Source organism: Anser cygnoides, chromosome 22 (genome assembly GCF_040182565.1).
Source record: "Anser cygnoides isolate HZ-2024a breed goose chromosome 22, Taihu_goose_T2T_genome, whole genome shotgun sequence".
NCBI lineage: Eukaryota > Metazoa > Chordata > Aves > Anseriformes > Anatidae > Anser > Anser cygnoides.
In genome coordinates this window covers 3,383,772-3,403,794 of record NC_089894.1, presented here as the reverse complement: position 1 = coordinate 3,403,794, position 20,023 = coordinate 3,383,772, and the positions used below count along the sequence as shown (strand labels likewise).

At 43.6% G+C, this 20,023-nt stretch overlaps 1 protein-coding gene across 3 annotated transcripts in view; it reads right to left on the bottom strand.

The window, feature by feature from the left end:
- MAP3K14 (mitogen-activated protein kinase kinase kinase 14) overlaps positions 1-20,023 on the bottom strand; it is a 28,575-nt gene that overhangs the window by 5,812 nt on the left and 2,740 nt on the right. For 2 of the 3 annotated variants that reach the window (XM_048047829.2, XM_048047828.2), the window contains 14 exons: positions 15,833-16,105; positions 15,200-15,269; positions 13,105-13,315; positions 12,375-12,983; positions 11,221-11,358; positions 8,663-8,792; positions 7,815-7,946; positions 7,303-7,407; positions 6,371-6,534; positions 5,842-5,992; positions 4,820-5,170; positions 3,592-3,698; positions 2,055-2,199; positions 1,383-1,483 (listed from right to left, as the gene is read on the bottom strand). In XM_048047829.2, coding sequence (XP_047903786.1) covers positions 1,383-1,483; positions 2,055-2,199; positions 3,592-3,698; positions 4,820-5,170; positions 5,842-5,992; positions 6,371-6,534; positions 7,303-7,407; positions 7,815-7,946; positions 8,663-8,792; positions 11,221-11,358; positions 12,375-12,983; positions 13,105-13,315; positions 15,200-15,269; positions 15,833-16,085 — 2,667 coding nt within the window. In that variant the 5' untranslated portion in view covers positions 16,086-16,105. Of the gene's footprint in view, positions 1-122; positions 366-1,382; positions 1,484-2,054; positions 2,200-3,591; positions 3,699-4,819; positions 5,171-5,841; positions 5,993-6,370; positions 6,535-7,302; positions 7,408-7,814; positions 7,947-8,662; positions 8,793-11,220; positions 11,359-12,374; positions 12,984-13,104; positions 13,316-15,199; positions 15,270-15,832; positions 16,106-20,023 lie in introns of all 3 variants that reach the window. The other variant, XR_010826235.1, reaches the window with a different exon arrangement.

Sequence of the window (20,023 nt, the reverse complement as noted above, 5' to 3'; positions counted from 1 at the left end):
CATCCCCACTCAAGAAAAGCTGCAGGAGAGAGGCTTGTGACTGGCAGAAACATCCTGAAATTATCTCATTAGAAAGTATCTCAGAAACTGGACTAGTAGCATTCACCCTGCTGCTAACTTGCCTCCTTGAGGTCGTTGGCCATTGCAGGTGTTTTCTGAACTGGCTGCATTTGGGCACTGCCAGTTCCTCTGTGGGCTAGTGACCTTTTGCTTTGTGATGTCCACAAGAATGATGTACTCCAAAGAGAACCAACAGCAGTGAAACACGTTCTGGACGTCTGCAACCTCTTTGTTTAGAGATGATCACCACATTTTACACTTGGAGGAGTCTTGGTCCCACAGACACTCAGAGTCTCTTTCAGGGCCTGCCAAAAAGGCCCATAGTGAGGTTCACTGGAGTCTGCCAGTATCTCCTCCACATTAACAAGCAGGAAGCATCACAGCCCGACGCAGCCTGTTTCCCTTAGCTGGTACTACTGCTCTTGAAGAAAAGGTCAGAATGATTCTTCTATAGGCAGAGGGGAAAGAAGTTATCTTTCTAGTCAAAGAGAAGTATTTTTAAACTGGAGCACAGGTACTTTTTAAGACGGAGCTCAACAACTACAAGCCAACTGCATCCTGGGCTGCATCAACAGAGTTGCCAGCATGTGATGGAGGGGACTGTCCCCCTCTGCTCTGCCCTTGTGAGGCCCCACTTGGAGTGCTGCATCCAGGTCTGGGGCCCCCAGCACAAGGATGTGGAGCTATTAGAGGGGATGTAGAGGAGGCCATGAAGGATGCTCAGAGGCTGGAGCACCTCAGATATGAAGAAATACTGAGAGGTCTGGTGTTGTTCAGCGTGGAGGAGAGAAGGCTCCAGGGAGACTGCACTGCAGCCTTAGAGCGACTTTTTACATGGGCAGATAGTGATAGGACAAAGGGGAATGGTTTTAAACTAAAAGAAGGGAGATTTAGATAAGATATTAGGATGAATTACTTTACCCACTGGAACAGGTTGCCCAGGGGAGGTGTGGATGCCCCATCCCTGGAGGTGTTCAAGGTCAGGTTGGATGGGGCTGGGGGCAGCATGGGCTGGTGGGAGGTGTCCCTGCCCATGGCAGGGGTTGGAATTAGATGATCTTTAAGGTCCCTTCCAACCTAAACCATTCTATGATTCTATGTACTGTGATGCCTATGATGATTTGCAATGGTTTGTAGTCCAGAAAATATCTTCTGGTATCACACTTACAACAACAGCACTCAAGTTATGTAACTAAACGCATCATTAGGGTCCCTGAATGGACTTCTGGTTCGCTGATTTTAAGGCAGGATGAGGCTGCATGGTAGAAGAAATTGCTTAGACAAAATGCCGTACTTAAACAACTCCCAGCTTTGTGTCTCACCTGGCTGCTTATCCCAGTGGCAATGTCTCCCACCTTTGTTCTCTGGAAATCCCTGATGTGTAAATTTTCTCCACTTAGCAACTGGACCTGGATTTTCACTCCTGAAATGTGAAAGAGAAGTCATTAACTTCTGCTGTAGGCATAACAACTTCACAGTCCCACATTGGAGAATTGACTAGCAAGACACAGGCATCAGAAGACCATTTTTTTTTTTTTTTGTCATCAAGTATTTCATTTATGTAGGTCTTGGCAGGGCACAGAGGATTGCTGAAGAAAACAATGACACAGAGCAGAGCTGGATTTAGCAAGAAAGCAGCTGAAGAGACATATTGATTTGTACAACATGCCCTCAAAATTACTCTGTAGAAATTTATGGTTATAAGGCATACAGTCTTGCACATGGCAGCTGCACAAGGCGAGGCATAAAGCTGAACCAGACTCCGTGGGTTGAGGAACTTCTTTGGCTTTTATTGGATTATATAGACTTGACTCCCACCCACCTATGACTGGAGCAGACTTGGCCTCTTGACAGCCCATATGCTTTCAGGAGGGTCTGTGCTGACACAGGAACTGAAAGGTGAGAAGAGTTCAAAGACTCCACACCCCAGATCCGCTAGATACTGAGAAAGCTGTACCCAACCATTTATCCAGACTTCAGAAAGATGGACTCACCATTGAAATAGCTAGGAGTGTCTGTGTGACGGCTGCGATTCAGTAGGTTGTTAAAGCTGAAGCTCTGTCCATCCGTCTGGCTGTTCCAGGAATGAATCCCTGAGCTCATAGTGTCCCTCAAGCTATGCGAAGCCTTCATGGAGTTCTGCAGAAGTAAGCACAAGTCTGTCAAAGGCTCCTAAAGAACATGAGCTTCCACGAGATGCCAAACATGAAAATAACCTCAAGGGAAAAAAAAAAAAAAAAGAAATCCACAGGGATGTGCGATTGGGCCTTGACTTATTCTGCATTTACCTGCCATCTAGAAAATGGGATGTATAACACTGCAACAGTTTGCAGACACAGAAAGTTATTCTCAGTAGTCAAATCAGTAATCAGCTGAAGAGTTGCATGAAAAGAAAAAAAGGGTTTCATCACACTGACAGGAGAATAAAGCATCAGATACATCTCATGTTGTTAAGTGACAATGCACAGGAAAAAACAGTAACTCTACATAAACAACTACATTGTTGTGCTTCTTGGAAAAGTCTATATTATCTTAGAGTCATGGCAGGTCAATCTGACAACAACAGCTTATCGGTAAGTACCCATCAAAACTCACATCAGTTGTTAGGGTTATGAGCTAGACAAAAGAAATAGAGAAAAAAGCAGAGTCACATCCCATGCTGCACACCGTGTTGTATCAACGTCTGAACTACTGCGAAGAACTGTGCTCAGCTCTCCTCAGAAAGCACTACAATGCTGAGAAGAGGAATAGAAATAGGAAGCAAAGATGATCACGTTCAAAAATGACTCCTGCAGATGGCAGGCTACACCATTTTAGACTCCCTGTCTGAAAACAATGATTGAAGGCTTACAATTAAATTACATCCTTTCTGGTACAACAAGGCTTATTCTGTGTTGTTGTTTTTGTTTGTTTGTTTGTTTGAACTGGTATTCCCTACCTTACGAATAACGGAGTTAAAGCAAACGATTAATTAAACCTAGTGTTTAAATAATATAAGACTATACAGGTCATTAGTATCAGTAGGTTAAAACAGATTCGTGGAGATCAGATCCATAGGCTGGGAGTGAATATCCAGCAGAAGGGTTACTGTTCTGCCCCATTCTTCTGCTCCTTCCCTAAACACCCCTTCAGTGGCCAGGAAGAAGATCCTCGGCCACTGGGTCCAACTCTGCACAGTTCCTATGCTCACCCCTACTGCTTCAGTTCCTTGATTCTGCATAAACAGGGTCAAGGCCACTGAGGTTTTCCAGATCCACACACTTGGTGCTTACTGTGAGAACACAGCCCAGAAGAGCAACTGGAAGAAAGGGGTCGTCATGGGACAACAAACTAAAAAACAACTAAAATCCTAAATACCCCGTTGCCCAAGAACAAAGGTTCATTCCTCCAGTATGCTGCAGAAAAATAGATGTCAAAAGCAACAAGAAATGTGAAAAGCTCCAGATGTTCACTGGTCACAGCTTCCAGAGGTGGTTACCCTGCGACCCCTCCACACCCCCAGTAACACAGCTAGCATCCACGTATATTCACCTTCTCACTGGCATCTGACACAAACGGGCTGTCGATGCTGAGACATGAAAGCATTTGTTCTTGCTCTTCCAGCGAGTAAGGCTGTGAAAGGCTGTTCAAAAACAGTTCTGCAAGCAGAAAGAAAGGGAAGGAAAACATCTAAAGTTATTCCTTTCATGAGTTCCTGCTCCAGTCCCAGTTATTACAATTAATACTCTAAGCATCTTTGGTGTTAGATAATGACCATTGACACTGGTGTCCATGAACTACCTGACACATAATTCCTCTGGTAAGCAGAGGGTACTGCTACCACTGGGGAAATAGGGAAACTGAGCCAGAAAGGACAGAGGAATTGTGCAGTGACATGCAAAAAGTCAGAAAGGGCTCGCACCCAGGAGCTCCCAGTTCTTGCCTACTGTGCCACCTGTCAGTCTTCACTCGAGACCATCTGCATCATACCTAGGAAAGGGACAATCTTAGGTACTCTGCTCTTGCACTAACTTGCGTTGACGATATCCAGACCTGACAAGGATGATGGAGGTCCAAAGCCTTCTGAGAAGAAAGACAGCCCTCAGCAACCCCTAAAATGCTATTCCTCAGTTGTGTGACAAGTTACATTTCAAGACACTTTTTTCCTAGCTTGAACTTTTCAATTCATTTATGAAGACAAGAAAACATGGGATAAAGAATTGAAAGGTTGAGGTAATGGAACTGGACTATTACTTCACTGATTTTTCACTCTGGACTTCTCTCTTGTTTTCAGATTCTGGATTGTTGGCTGGTGGGTATAGCTTTTCCAACGCAATAAACTGACTTCAACTACACTGCTTTGTTTGAAGTCTCCCATTCAAAAGGCTTATCCCTTTATTAAAAGAATTAGTTTGGAAGTATTCAAACCTTCATCTGAAGTTAGAATTGCACACTGTTTGTACAGTGCACATAAGCACACATCTGAAAACTGGCTGCTTTTTGAGAGGTTCCCACACCTCCCACAGAAGTTCACTACACTGGTCAGACAGTGGAAGGAAATCCTGACCACTACCTTCGTGGCACGTTTAGTTGCTTAAGAACTACTAGTTTTGGTAATTTCAAGGAAGGCCAAACCATTTGTATAACAAGAGATGCACTATGAACAAAATGACATTCCCAAAGAAAGAAAATAACTGTCAAAAGGCCAAAATAAAGCAGCTGTATTTTTTATCATGTTCTTAAGCAAAAAGCTGAATTCCCTACATAGCTCATTACTTACCTATTTCCAGCTGCTGAAGCTCTTGTTCTGAAATGGTTGTTGCTTTCTCCACATGGCTGCAACTCTTCAGGGGGAGAGGAGTCGAGGACAGCGGTGGTGGATCCCAGATCCCAGATAACTCCTTGCACACGTTCCAAGGGGTTCCCCCAACCTCCTCTGTTTGTTCCAGAGGTGGTGGTGGTAGGACTGGGCTTGCACAAGAAACTTTGTCTGCCAATTTTGGGTCAGAACGAGTCTCAGAAACTGGGCTCACTGTGGGGGACAGGGATGTCTGTGGATTGTTTTCTTTGTTCAGAGACAAATGTCTAGGCTCTCTGTATTCGCCTTTCCAGGGGCTTGTCACACCTCCCACTACAAAAACAGAGAACACAAACATTGTCATACAGAGAAAAGAGGTAAAGGTTTTCCTTCACAATACAAGTTTCAGAACTGTATCTTGCTGTGAAATGTGAAATTTAGCTTCTTCAGAAAACAGAGCCAGATCATCTCCACAAGTTCTTCCTGTATCACAGAGCTTTTCAGGATTAAGTTGAAATAAATCACGGATAGTCTTAGAGGGAAGACCGGATCACAAGTATAAGTTGCAGCTGAGGATGCAATAAACCTCTGCTTTCACTTTTGCTGCATATCAGGCTTCAGCTCACTAGATGCAATTGATACATCAGCTGAGCATGAGCCAAGCCACAGCACACACCTTAACAAGCCCATGTAAAGCACAACATCATCTGCTTCAAGTAGAGAAGGAAGAAGGAGCATGTGACAGCACACAGGAAGCTATAATTTATTTGGGTGAGAAATACAAAGAAGTCACTTCAGGGTAATTTCAAAGAAAGGGATGTGGGCAAAAGCTATCAACCCCCAAATGTACATCAATGCTGAAGCATGTGCAAGTGATACACTGAATCATGTTTTACCAGAATACATTGGTAAAACATACTGATCTGTTCCTCCAGGACCACCCTAACACTACTGGTCACTTTCACAAGCATGTGAAAGAAGCTTTAGATATGGGACATTTCTACCTTCTTCAAGTGCAACACTGGTCTTGGTTTTCAGTTCAGACGCAGATGCTCGCTGAACAGGCTCTTTCTCCAGACCCATTTTAATAATTTCAGCAGTGAGAGGGTTGCAGGAAGGTGGAATTTCCCTCAGAGGAGGTGGCTCTTTAGCTATCTGTGAAACAAACAGGAAGTGAAAGAGGCTCGACCAGAGAGGCTTCATTTGATTTCAGAAAGGTTCTTCCCATCCTCAGAGAGCTTCCAACTGAAGTTACCATTACATGAGAGGCCTGAGCAGTATATTATTTTTTCACAGTTGAATGGCTCAAAAGTCACACCCAAGTCATGAGCAGAATAGGAAAGAAAGAGCCCTAGAATGTATAATATGCAACAGTCTAAATGGAGTAAGAAATTATTATCTGCCATAGCAAGGTTGGCATCATCTTAGAACTGTCTCTCAGAGAGACTTCCTGAAATGACTGCTGTTTAGTTAAGTACAATGGGATTTTGCAGGCTTAAGTACCTTTTACTTGGCATATTTTGAGTTACTTACCTTCAGACAGAGAGGATGATTGTAATATTGGGTCCAAGGGTGACACCCATTAAGCATGTGCAGCATCATACAGCAACTGCTCCAGACATCCACTTTGGAGTCGCAGCGTTTTCCCATGACCACCTCTGGAGCCATGTGAGTTTCTGTGCCAGGCACATAGTTCCCTAAAACCATTTAAATGAAAATTCACTGCGCGTAAACTAGACGATTGTTCCAGTGTAACTGCTGGGAAGCCTAAGGCAGCCTCCTTGTCTTTCCAGTTAAAGTGAGAAACAAGTCAGCTTCACCCAAAAAGCAGCATCGCACACTCCTGTCAGCTGTTCAAGAGCTCCATGCCCCCATCAGTCTCCCCCCTTATATGCAGATGTATGTATTAAACTTCCCTTCCTAGCATATTTGGGAGGCAAATGCCATTGGTGAACTCAGCATTAGAAAATATATCCATCTCTTCCAACAGATGCATTAAGAAGCACAGTAAAGTTTCACTGCCAGAAGTCAGCAATGATTTTTTCCTTTGCTGGAGGTCAGGATTCTTCCCCAGCTGTTTAATGAAGTTAAAAACCTAACTCTGACTCGTCATGTAAGTTTGGATGTGATGTCTGGCAGGGACAAAACACTGAATGTGATAGGTTGACTTAATTTTCAATAAAAACGTAATACTAACAATAACATAAACACAACAACCTTCTAGACTGGAAGATAAGGACTAAATTCAACAATAACATAAATACAACAATCTTTTAGACTGGCAGACAAGGACCAAATTCCAAACCTAAGTTCCTTTTAGCTGTCAGTGACACACTTCACAGTAGAGTCAATAAATGTTAAGTCTGGAAAATACAGTTGCCTGCAGATTAGCCAAACATGAATGTTCAAAAAGAAAGAATGAGTCAGCAGGGCAATTCTTTAGAATCACACCAGAAAAACCTTACCTGTGACCAAGCACTTTCCCAAGCCATCTGGATGAAGGTGAGCAGAGTGACCAAAATCACACAGAAGAGCTCTGCTTCCATCGTCAGACAAAAGCACATTTTCCGCTGCCAATGAGAGGTTTTTAACTGGTCAGTTCCCTTTGTATCATGGCCACTCAGAGGAGAAAAAAAGCCTAAAGCCCACAGAGCTACTTTTTTGAGCCCAAACCAAGGTCTATTATTCCTATGGAGTGTCACTGGCTCAAGCACGTACACAACTATAATTATCCCAGTTATCCTCTATCCCCCTGATGGAGCGGCCTGGGCAAACAGCCTGTCAGACCAACTGGACAACAGAAAGAGGTGACAAATATGATATGCCCAGCTGTTTAGAACTAAGTTAAGCTCCAATCTCAAATGCAGAGCTGAAAATGTAGTAAATAAACTTTAGACACTCACAGTAACTCAATCTCCAAGCCCTTTGCTCCTTGTAAGAAAAAGGGAAGAACAAGATACCTTAAATAGCATCCTACCTTTTACATCTCCATGGAGAATGTTTTGAGCATGAAGATACTCCAAGCCTTCTAATGCTTGGCCCAAATAACTGAGGGCTCTGTCCTCTGGCAGGCAGCCACTCTGCTTAATTAGCTGACCCAGTGAGCCACCTAGAAAGGAATCCAGAGAGTCCATATCTGTTAAGTTCTTCTCAGCATCATCAACGTTCCTTGTTTCTGATGGAGAAATGAAAACTGCCAGGCCTGACAGCCCTTATCTTGCACACATGGGTTTATTCCTTTTGTTCATACCCAAAGGTCTTACTGCCTGTGGATACCAGCCTCTTTCACGAACCCTTTTGCTTAGCATCAGTTTAACATTAGTGCTTTGTGTTAAAATCAACTACTCTGTGATCAGCCACTTCTAGGTGCTCCTGATCATCAGCCGTCCTTCACAGGCTGTCTTTTCCATGGGCCTGGCTGGAAAAAGGAGCCTTGGGCAACAGGGAACCATCTAGGTCTGCTTTTAGAGCATCTCCTGTTCTAGTCCAACGTGCTTTACACGGTGGCATGCAAATAAAAATGAAAGCAAAAAACAGTACCAACTATGTGGTTCAGTGAGAATTTACAGCTCGTGTTTGAGAGACAGGCATCTTGAATGGAAGAGGGGCTGGACTAGAAATGACTCCCCCCAAAAAAGACCATTGCTACACACCAGCAGGGGTAACACAAACCTATCCCAACCCACTCAGGAGTTAATGCTAGGAACACTTGGATACACCGGAGAATTAACAGAATTTAAAACTGGGGCAGGAGGAAGAGGAGATCAATGTCCACTGCATTTGACAGCTACAGCGATGCTCCCACTGTGGCTGTTCCTTTCTCACCCTCCATCAGCTTCATGAAGATGGTCACCCAAGGTCCTTCCTTCACAGCTCCATACAAGGGGACAACTTTAGGACTGGTTATCGCAGCACACGTCGTCAACTCCTCTGCACGGAAGTGTTCAACTTGTACCTGGAGTGACAAAGAAGCACCAAACAAATTTTGTGACACGTCCTGACAGACTTGTCCCTCCCCAGTGCCTGCGTCAGAGAGCCCTGCACTGCCTAGCAGCAGAAACTCACAGATAGCTTTTGGTATCAGAAATCGGTGGGTACAGCAGTAAGTGGCAACACACAGCTCAACTCCGAACAAGGACAAAGGGAGTCCCTAAATCCTCAGTGCCCAAGTAAAGTGAAGATTTGTCAAAAATTAAAAAAAAAAAAAGATGCCAGCTTGCAATTCCTCTGGCTTTTGGTTACAGATTACATGCAATCTTCAGGAGGAAGGTAATTTTCGTCTCAATTAAGAAGATAATACTGACAACTTAAGCATTCTGTTTTCATGAGATCTGAAAGAAGAAAAAAAAATCTAAGGATGCTGCAGTACTTGGCAGACCCAACTCCTGCAAAATACGAGAGAATACAAAATATGCCTGAAGCAGTGATCTACACTATCACCTTTTTACGTGGTATTCACCCTGCACAGAAAAATGGTTAAATAAAAAAAAATTATTCACTGAGTTTGGCCAAATAAAATAAACCAAGAATTTGCTAAAGACCAGAAGGAAAACATGAGTCATTACGATTCTGGTGGGAAAAGGATGTATCATGTTTCTTCACTGTCAGCAATCCAGCTATAGCCAGTTTGCTTTAATCTCAACAATTGGGAGAGCAGGTGCTTGCAACACCCAGTATGGTGAAAGAAGGTCAGGTAGTCCCCTTCTACAAGGGCAGACAGCAGTAATTCCAGACAATTACTTATGTGAAATGAAATACACCATAGTTTAATGTTCAGCTTGCACGTTAGAACTCACTGGTTAAGAGTTTGGCCTGAGAAGACACTTCTTATCTACAGAAGTATCCTTTGAAATCCTCTAGGAATTAGAAAAGTAATTGCCATTTAGAAAGACTTAAGAATCTCCTACCCTCATGTATTTCTTTTCAGCACTACCACATCTCCTTCCTGAAAATAGACCCCACTACTAACAGCTGTTTCTCTTGAGACAGTGTAATTGCACAATGGATAATAAAACTCAGTGGTTACGTACTGTCAGAAAACAAGCTGGTCATGGTACCACAAAATTCCACATGTAAAGCATAAGGATGAAGAATAAGAAATAATTTTCTACTTGCTTTAAATACGTTTGTTTCTATCCACCTGAAAAATGAAATGGTTAAAAACCCGGACAAGCTGGCTTAGTCTTGCCACTTCCGTATTTCCACCAGGCCATACATCAAGTTGACACCAGTGTAAACAAAAAAAGTGAACATTTTAAAACTGAAAGATACAAGTTCCAATTCTTTTCTCACATAACATTTTCGTACTCAAGACAAACACTTCCCACACACTTTTCAAAGTTTTCTATTGGAGTAATGTGAGAAACAGTTCTACAGAGGTGATAAAACTGTTCAAGTGTTAAGTTCAAGTTAAGTAGTTTGCGATCTCATCAGCTACTTCCATTATAACTCTGCCTTCACCTCTGAGGCACCCCGTGGCCGCCTACAAATCAATACCCTCATTCGAGTTACACACACATCACGCATCATACGACAGTGACGTATGACTTAGTGTACAATAGATTATTATGCCAACTCCTGGAAAAACACATATCCTTGCTGCACCTGTAACAGAATCACCTCCTTACAACGTGCCAGTATTGTGTATGACACTCACTGAACAGGAGAAAGCTCTCTCCTTTTTGAGTACCTATCAACTGTCTGATCTTTTACCTATTTTACTCCATTGCCAACAAAGAAACACCTGCCATGTCTCCATTCATACTGGGTGTGTTTTAAGATGGGAATAGTTAGACAAGCATACAACTCGGAGCTGTTTTTTTCCCTCTGTAGACGTTAAGACACTAAGAACACACTTAAGATCTTCCTGAAATCTCTACTCTTTTGGCCTGCCTCAGTGCGAAAACCAAGATATCTTTAACACTCTTTGAAGCCAAATGAGCCTATTTCTTACTGCCAAGCTTGCCCTACTGTGCACACCTCTGTCTGCTGCTTCTCTCCATGCCACCACCTTGAAGCTTTCCCTTGGACATAACCACAGCAGCACTGCACTGTGACTGTACAGTCTGTGGAATGAGAAGACGCTTGCTCTTTACAGAATTATGAAATCATTTAGGTTGGAAAAGGCCCTTTATATCATCAGGTACAATTCTCCAACAATACAAGCCATGTAATATTATCAAGTCCACTGCCAGACCACATCCCTAAGCACTACATCCACACGTTTCTTAAATACCTCCAGGGACAGCAACTCCACCCCTTCCCTGGGCAGCCTGTTCAATGCCTAACCATCCCTTCCGTGAAGAAACTCTTCCTAACATCCAGTACACACCTCCTATGCCTCCTTATATCAGACAACCCCCCCTTCCTCACACACAGATTACCTTTTTGGCAGCACACTGAAATCCTGTCTGTTTGTCCTCTATTTTGTATACTTCTCCAAAAGAGCCAATGCCCAAGGAACCATGACACTTGGTCCAATGAACTTCTTCTCGGTACTCATAATCCACTGGCTTTAGTTTCTAGGGGATAAAAATCAGAAAACAAGATGAAGCAAGCAAGGAAACACATAATACCATAACTCTTTAAAAATCCATGAACAAAATTACTTCTGTCACTGGCGTGAGATGACACAATATGGCAGGACCTGACAGATTTTTGTGTATGCCCTATTTCACCTAAATGACTATTCGCCTTTGTCATAAAGAAAGACCACCCGTGTTTGGATAGCTTTGGAGCTCCAAACTATTCCCTTCACCTGCAAGACTGTGAAGATGAAGATAAATTCTACAAACAAAACAAGATTCATCTGACTAAATTTAGGCATCTACGTGTGAGCTACACCTTTTTTATATTCAGTTGACTGAGACTGTGCTCTACATCTCAATGTAAACATATTCAGGCAGGTAAGTAACACCCTGAACTCACTGACTGTACCGATAGGGTCATCACTGATTCCAGCGAAGAGTCCTCTAAGAGGAGTTTAAGGAGTTGGCCAAGATCTGAACTAGGAAGAGATGAATCATGACTGTAAGATTTCCGTGCATTTGCAGTGCCCATGTCCTGCGTTTGGCAAGGGACAGTGGGTAACTTACTGGTTTACCACCACAGGCAGGAGACAAGCGTTTTGCGATCTGTAGGTCCCAGGTACCTTTTTCTGTCTGTGTCACAATCTAGGTGAACTACAGCCAATAAAATATTGCTGTCTGTTCACCTCAGTGGACTGGATTCTTTCACAGACAAACAGAGAAGACATTTTTGAAGACTAACTATGCACAGAAATACTTCTCATAAATAAGCATGCATGTTTTGTGAATGAGTGAACAAATCAGAGCCACCAATATAAGACAGGGCTTTATGTCCTTCAAATAACAACGTCGCATCTACCTCTAACTGACAGTGTTCAACCGTATCAATACCCAGTCAGAAAACGCGGTCATGTTACAGAAGCCAACACATGGATATAGGTTCTCTCTCTTCTGAAGCCCAAGAGAAACTCTGCCTACCACAACACTAGTGTGTAGGATCAGAAGATCACCTCAGTAAGTAGCACGCCTTCGTTTTCATCTGCTTTTTGAAATTGTTCCTTCAGGTCCAGACCGCCTCCTCTCCACGTCTTGGCTAGGCTGGCTAAATTTTGTGGTTCACCGAGACTCACGCTCCCCTTCAAGGCGTCTACCAAGTATTCTTCCACAGAAATCTTGTCCGAACTGTTTTTCATGGACTGGTTGACGCAGTTGGGGAAACTATATTCCAAGTTTAGCCCAGATAAGCGATGCTCACCGTCTTGATAGTTGAGATCGCCATGGAAATATGTCTTCAGAGCATTCAGTTTCATGTGATGGAGAGGACTGTCCAGATGTGGGAAATGAGGGGGCATTATGTTGTATGGAAAGGGATGGAGAGTTTCAGGCTGTGGAACACTGTCCCTCTGATAGTGCAGTTTCCACACGTGATTAAGGCACTGAACAGGGCTTATCAGCTTGTGCAGTTCTGTTTTGTATTGGCTCTTTGGTAAATGGAGTTTGCCTGTGGACAGAACTTTCTCCGGTTTCTCAAATGGCAGCGGATCATAAATCAAATCCTTGTTAAGTTCTGACAACCAAAAATTGTTTCTGAGGAGAGTACTTTGGTGTGTTTCATCCTCCTAGAAAATAAACCAGAACAGCTGAGGAGGAAACTCATTACAGCTCCCAAAATTCAAGGAAGAATTGTTAGGAGCTTGCAGGGGTCCCACCCCTACAAGAGGAAGGTCTAAGGATTCTCACCTGGACTGGAATTGGGGTGCAGCTCTCTTGTTCTGGAGTTCTGGGACCTCGCCTGCCAGCAGCCACTGTCTGTATTTTCAGCTTGGATCGTTTCTTGTGACGTTTCTTTCTTGTTTTACCACGATGCCTCCCTCTCCAACAGGTAGGTGCCATTTTCCCCTCCGTTGCATGGGCCACATTGTTGGGGATTTGATCAAGACTGTCTGAGCGGCTATTGGAAACCAAAATGCATGAAGTCTCTTAGATCTGATGGTGAAAGCACACCCTCAGTTAACAATTACGACCGATGGAACAAGAACGAGAATTAGCAATTCTGCCTTCTGAGATGTAAATAGAGAACTGTAACATAGCTTCTTGCCTTCTAATATGTAGCAATTGTCACTTCAGAATCAAGGCACAGTAGTATATCTGGCGTTGCAAGGAAGAAATACAGGGTGTGGGCAGGGAAGCAAAGCATTAAGGTTCCCAGATTTTGCAAATTCTGCAAGAAACAGCAAGACTAGGGGGCAAAGTAGACAGCGAAAAGCACCGAATGTCTCCAGGTTGCTTTGAGACAGTTTATGTGTATGATTTATAGTGAACACAGAGATTAAGTATAAATGTAATATATTTAAAAATTTGTTAAAATGAACAAAAGTGCTCATAACATAAATATCTTCTCTATTTGAAAGAAAAATAGGTTTTGCAGCAGAGAGAAAGGGTGACGAAGTGCACTAAAATGGAACAGCTCCAAAAAGCTAAAAAACTAGCACATAAAGCTCAATTACTGTAATACTACAATAACATTTCTAGCAATGCATATATATGTGTGTGTGTGTGTGTGTGTGTATAAAACAGCACTGGCCAGAATAACAGCTGAGGGCTTATACAAATAGATGCAGTTCTCAGAAGGAAAGTTTGCCCAGTTATTCAATAGCAATCATGGTAGTTGGATTTTTTTTTAAATTGAATTGCAAGAGAAAACAGGATATTTGATCTCCAAATGAAGAAGTTATTATTGTTCTTTTAATCCATGTGGTATATTCATTTGCCTTTATTGAACAGCGATGCAGCTCACAGCCATCATTGCCCTCTCCATCTTTTTCTGCTGTCTCAGTGCACCACTGAGTGCTAACAGATCCCATAAGCTGAGGTCTGGGTGCTGATATTACCACATCGCCTTGAACCTGAACATACTCCTGACGTGCATTCCACATAAACCCCCTAAGAAATGGTTCACACTGCATTTTTTCAGATGGTTCGTGGGACGATGTCAAAGTGGGTGTGCAGTGTCAAACCATGTAACCCACAAGGTCAGATTCAGTGTCTGAAAACTTCCAGAAATCAGGCAGAACCTAATTCTATATCCCAGTTACCCACTTCAGAGAGTGCTGGGGCTTAATAAAGCTACAGCTTGTGCCCTAATAGGCACATACTGAAGGAAAAGCAGCTCATGCCCAGATGACTTCAGAAAAGCAAGTCCCAGAGACCTCCATTTTTCTCTTGCAACGGTTACTCCCCCTTTATCTGTTTCAGCTTCTCTTCAAAACTCCGTTGCTGATGCTGTTACTAAGCAAAAGTTCTTCTCTCATCCTCTTTTGTTTATCCTCCCCAGAAAAGCAGCAGTTCCTTTTTCTTATGAAAACTCCCAGCAGTAGTCTAATCTTCCCACAACTTTTCAAAGAGGATGGTGTAACGAAGTTTCAAAAGCATCAGTGCTGTTCAGTTAAAAAAGACCAAAACTGTCCCTTGGATCCTTCTACTTCAAGCCCATGAACCTCAAAAAACACTCCATGATTTCAAAACAAATTTGAGGACCCAGATAAAGTGGCAGAAAACTACAAAGGCCAGTAAACCAGCTGGCATTGACAATGAGACACTGCAAGGCTTTTTGAGTAGTTTGTGCTTAAACTTATATTTTCTTCAAATATATAAAGAAAGGCTTTGAGGAAGACAATTCAGGAAAGACATGCTCCTCCCAAGCCTCAGACACTAAAGCCAATCCAGATAGGGTCTCTTTTAGAAACATAAATGAAAGCACACAGAGCCAGTGTGATTTGGACAAGGTAACACACACAACAGTGAAGGTGGGTGTTCACGTTAAGAGATCTCTCACCTGTAACGTTTACTATGAGCAATAAAAGATCTCTCTGATAAAGTGGGGCTGAATTCCTGACTGTTTTCACCTGTGTGAAAGAAAACAGGATCATCACACATCTTCAGTATCATGCAAGCCCTCTCCTGGTAACTACCGAACTAAGAAACACCTTTCCCAACTTGATAAACCAAACGGTGATCCAGACAAATCATAACACAGGCATGCCACATTGCCTGCAGTACATTCCTTCTCCCCTGGAATGATATAGCTCCCCAGCATTGTGATCTCCTGATCCCCCAGCTACTTCCCACCCAAAAGCCTTTATCACTATTATTATTATTATTGTTTTTTTTTAAAGAACACCCTTCAGAAGTCAGCCAAGAACAAATGAAGGACATAGATTTCTAGTCAACAAAGCTAGGTGCAATGGCCACATGCTGTTCTTTCTGCTTTATTCAGTGGATGCTGCTACATTATTAAGAGATTTCATGAGCTTCCTAAATAGAGACTGGGATGTGTCATCAACTCCACCCCATATGGGATTACAAATAGATTTCAGCTCAACTCTCCAGGAGTGCAAAGCGAGTGAAATCTCACACCGCGTTACACATTCCTTTTTCTCAATGAACAGCAAACCTCCCTGCTACTTACATTCTGCTTGGGCAATAATAGAAATTGATGCACAGCCTCCTTCTGTTTCTTCTTTTGCTGTTCCTTTGGTGATTACATCATTCAGGATTTTCCACTGACTATGAAAGATGCCCTTCTTCGTATCTTCTACTTTGCAAACACTACTTTGCTTTTCACTCACTGTCTTGTTCAGCCCCTTTGTAGCTGTGAGCTCCTTCTTATGCTTGACAGTTGGATCAGGAGCTCCTTGGCACGTAATTCCCATCACTGCCATTTCACAGGTTCAGAGAGTCACTGGTTGAGAACAAAAAGAAACAAAGCAAAACACTTGTCAAAATTATTAACTTCACAGGCAGAAGCAGCTTCATGTTCAAGAGAAACAGGAGCCTGCTGCAGGTATCAGATTAACACACAATGCAGAGCAAACCAAGGTCCTGTCCAACCTCTGAGCACAGAACCGAAAATGAACCCAGGACTGCCAGCTCTCCATCCCTGACTCGTACCACTGAAGATCTGAAGAGTCAGTGTTATTTTCAGTACTAAAAACGTGAGGCTATACAAGCTTCAAAGGGAAGTTTATTTTTTGGTATATTCCCTCAGCTTAAATGCAAACAATGAAACCATATAGTAGAGGGAACCTAAGAGTATCACTAAACAGGAAGAATATACATAAAAACAACAACAAAGCAAAACAAAAAAGAAGCGAAGACACGGGAGATTTTCTCCTAGAGTACACTAGGAGAAATTACAATAAGCCCTAGCAGCACACAAAACGGTCATAAAATCCCGCTAATTGCTTTCCTCCTTGTACTCAGTTGCCCTGGAATCCATTTCCCATTTTTCCTTCCAATGAAAAAAGGTTAGGCAACGAGCCTGCCCGTACACAACTCCTCCCTCTCCGCCTTCCTTCCCCTTAATTGCCAATAACTTCTGAAATCCTTGGTCAACCACAAACGAGTCTGAGAAAAGAAAGGCTCTTGCAGCCTGTCGGATCAACGTGAGTCGGTGCTGGAGAAGACGCTGGCAGGGAGCAGCTCCACAGCTGAGCAGCACGGCAGGAGCTGGGCAGGGAGCACGAACACGGCTTTGGTTTTGCCCCCGCTACCCCCAAGCTGGATTCTGGAAAAGCTAAGCCATAGCAGCTTTCTTTTAACCCAGAAACCAGAGCATGCTCAATCACCCCTTAACCACCCAGGTTGCTTCCTTCTTCTGTTCTCCCACAGTTCAAGTGTAAAACCTTAAAATGACTATTTCCATCATTAAACAACCCATGGAAATTCAGAAGCCTTAACAGGTGTTAACTACCACAAACCCAATATGAGAGGAGAAGCAGGGACTTCTGAACAAAGGCCAACAAAACCAAGATCACAGAACTATTACAGGAGCATGTCTTTGAATCTCGTCAGTTTAAATCTGCACCAGGGGGTTTCTGGTCATTTTTTTTCTTTCCCCTTTTTCCCCCCAAAACAGCTGCCTGGGGCAACAAGACATTCACCCAGGCAGGCTCTTCGTCACTGGACGGTGACAAACGCGGCACCAGCGGGAGCTCAGTGCCTATGGGGCCACCGAGGGAAGGGGAAGGGACCGGCCTGGGAGCCAAGGGCACAAACCTTGGTGTGATTTGTAAATGAGTCACCTAACAACCTGGCAGGTATACAAGGAAAGTCAACAATGACCACATTCAGCGGCTAAACAGAGAACAGCTGCTGTGCAAAAGAAGTGCTGATGACAGTATCCCACTCATTACACCCATCCCTCTCCCTCTTCTCTACAGAAATTATGTCAAATCTCAGTGCTGTAAAATAATCCCTTGGAGCAGCAGAAAGCCAGCCTGCCAGATGACTAACCCAAGCCACCAGTGAGCAAACTGACAAGTTCAGAGCTATTTTTACACTCACTCTCTCCTGATTTGCATTAACTCTGTCCCTCCTTGCCCTCCCCTCACCTTCAAGGACCTTCAAAGATCACAGTGCAAACCCATCCCCATCTCTGAAAACATGTAATCCTCCAAATCACTCCTCAGCTTAGTTAAAAGACAACAGAGGGAGGAGAGAAACAAAATTGCAAGCCCTTGCCACTCTCTGAAATGGAAAAGAATAACAAGGAAACTTCACTGAGATTAAAGTCAACAAAGTACATAGCTCACCCGAGGACTAAAAAAAATAAGAGGTAGCTAGTGTAAGCAACAGCCGGTGCTCAGACAGTTTAACGTGTGACTCAGGTCTGCAAGGCTGTGTAGGCACAGAAGCTGCACGCCCAGCCCGGTTTAACCATTGCCACACAGTTTGCAGGACTTCGTAAGGGCCAAAAACCCCGCTGTTCTGATGGTACGCACTGCACAGCACACTTGGCAGAAGTTGTGATTAAAACCAAACCAGAACTTTTAAATAATTATTGAAGCATAACTTCTCTCAAAGCTACGTATTCAGAACTGAACAGGCGAGACCCATCGCTGTGCAATCCACAGAGGTAAGCCCCAATAATTTGGACACGGGCACTCGGTCCTCGCGCCCAGGCCCGCAGGTGTAGCTCTGCTCGGTGCAGCTCCAGGCAGGAGCCTTCAACGCAGTGAGTGGGTGCCGAGGTTCCTCGGCAAGACCAGTAAGAACGGGATTTGCCCAACAAGAGGCACGCTGGAGCTGTGGTTTCGGCTGCCTGTGAACTCGCCACCACCCAGGACGAGCACGGTTTCCTGTACGGGCTACAGACGTGCAGCACCGGGAGGCTCGCCGCTGAGCTGCAGGGTCGCCGCTGCCTCGTGCCCCAGAATTGCCTCTCTGGTTTTCAAGGCCTCGTCTCACTCATCCAAGTCACTTAGACTCAACTGTGACTTTTGTTTTCAATATCCCCAACTTCCTTCCTTCTGCAGACGTGTGTACGGGCTCGTTATTTTCAAGGAGAAAAGAAAGGAGAAGTCAGGTAACGATACGGCAGATAAACGCGAATACTACGCCCCCAGCCCACAAAGGGCTTTTGCTAGCCGTGCGAAAGGCCCCTCGCTCCTTAACTTCACTAAGATTTAAGCTCGCGTCTCGTTAACTAATGTCAGTTCTCACTGCTGTAAAAAAGAAAGTGCGTTTTTACAGAATGAAAGCCAAACACGGTATCAGTTGTGTTGTGGAGGCACCGGCCCGATGGCAGTGGCAACTCCTCCCTCCAGCACTGCCTGTGAGAAACCGGTGTCCTGGCTAAGGCCACCTGAGGCCTGTACGGAGTCAGAACGAAGGAGACACTCAGCATTATTAATGCACAAGTGAACCATACATTTTCTGCTCTTTACAGTCTCCTGCCTCCCCTACCCGTCCATAAACAAGTCCCCGTTCGCCCTCTTCGGCTCCTCCATCTCAACACTGGCCCCTCTGCTGGAAGCTGTTTGTAGCAGGGACCTTAAAAGCACATTTCTGTGTTTCATGAAGTTACGCATAGAAAGACTCACAGGTGAAAAAAAAAACACAAATACCTCTTCAGCACTAAAGCACTCTGCAGCACACCATAATATGCAATCCTGCTTGGTCTGCATTGGTCATATCTTCCTTGCCAACAGCTTTTTGGAGAATTTTGGTTAACATTTTGTTGAGTAGCCCATAGTTTTAAAAAGAAATTGGGAAAGAGCTTTAAAATATGCATAAGACCTCATAGGTCAGCTTCTAAGTACGTAGATTTCTTCTCCTAGTCTGAGTGTGAACATTCAGCAGCAGTTTCACATTGACATTTAGTTTAAAAAAAAAATCAAGTTGTCTCAGTGAGGTTTCCCACTTCCTTACTGAGAAGAGTTTGATGAACAATATATTAACTTGGGCTAATCCTCACTTTTGCAGTTGCTATTGGCTTATTGAAACAACACAACTAGCATTTTAAACCATGCTGCATTGCTGACCACTACCACAAAGCAACAGCAAGGAAGAACAAGGAATTCACATATCACTAGAGCAGGGAATGTCAACCGAAATGAAAATACACGCACCACACGGGGACCTGCAAGTCCCAATACCTGCTGGCAGAGCTATGGTTAGTCAAGAGCGAGCCAAGTCCGCAACCAAAAGAATCCGTCTGGAGTATTACCTACAAAATCATCAGGCAAAGACATCAAGCCTTACCAAAAAACACTTTTCACTGGGGAAAAAAGAAGAAAAGATGACACTTGTTAGTAAAATGAATCACACTGAAGATCTGGTTTGGGACCCGAGGAGTAGAAATGTGTACAACGCTCTT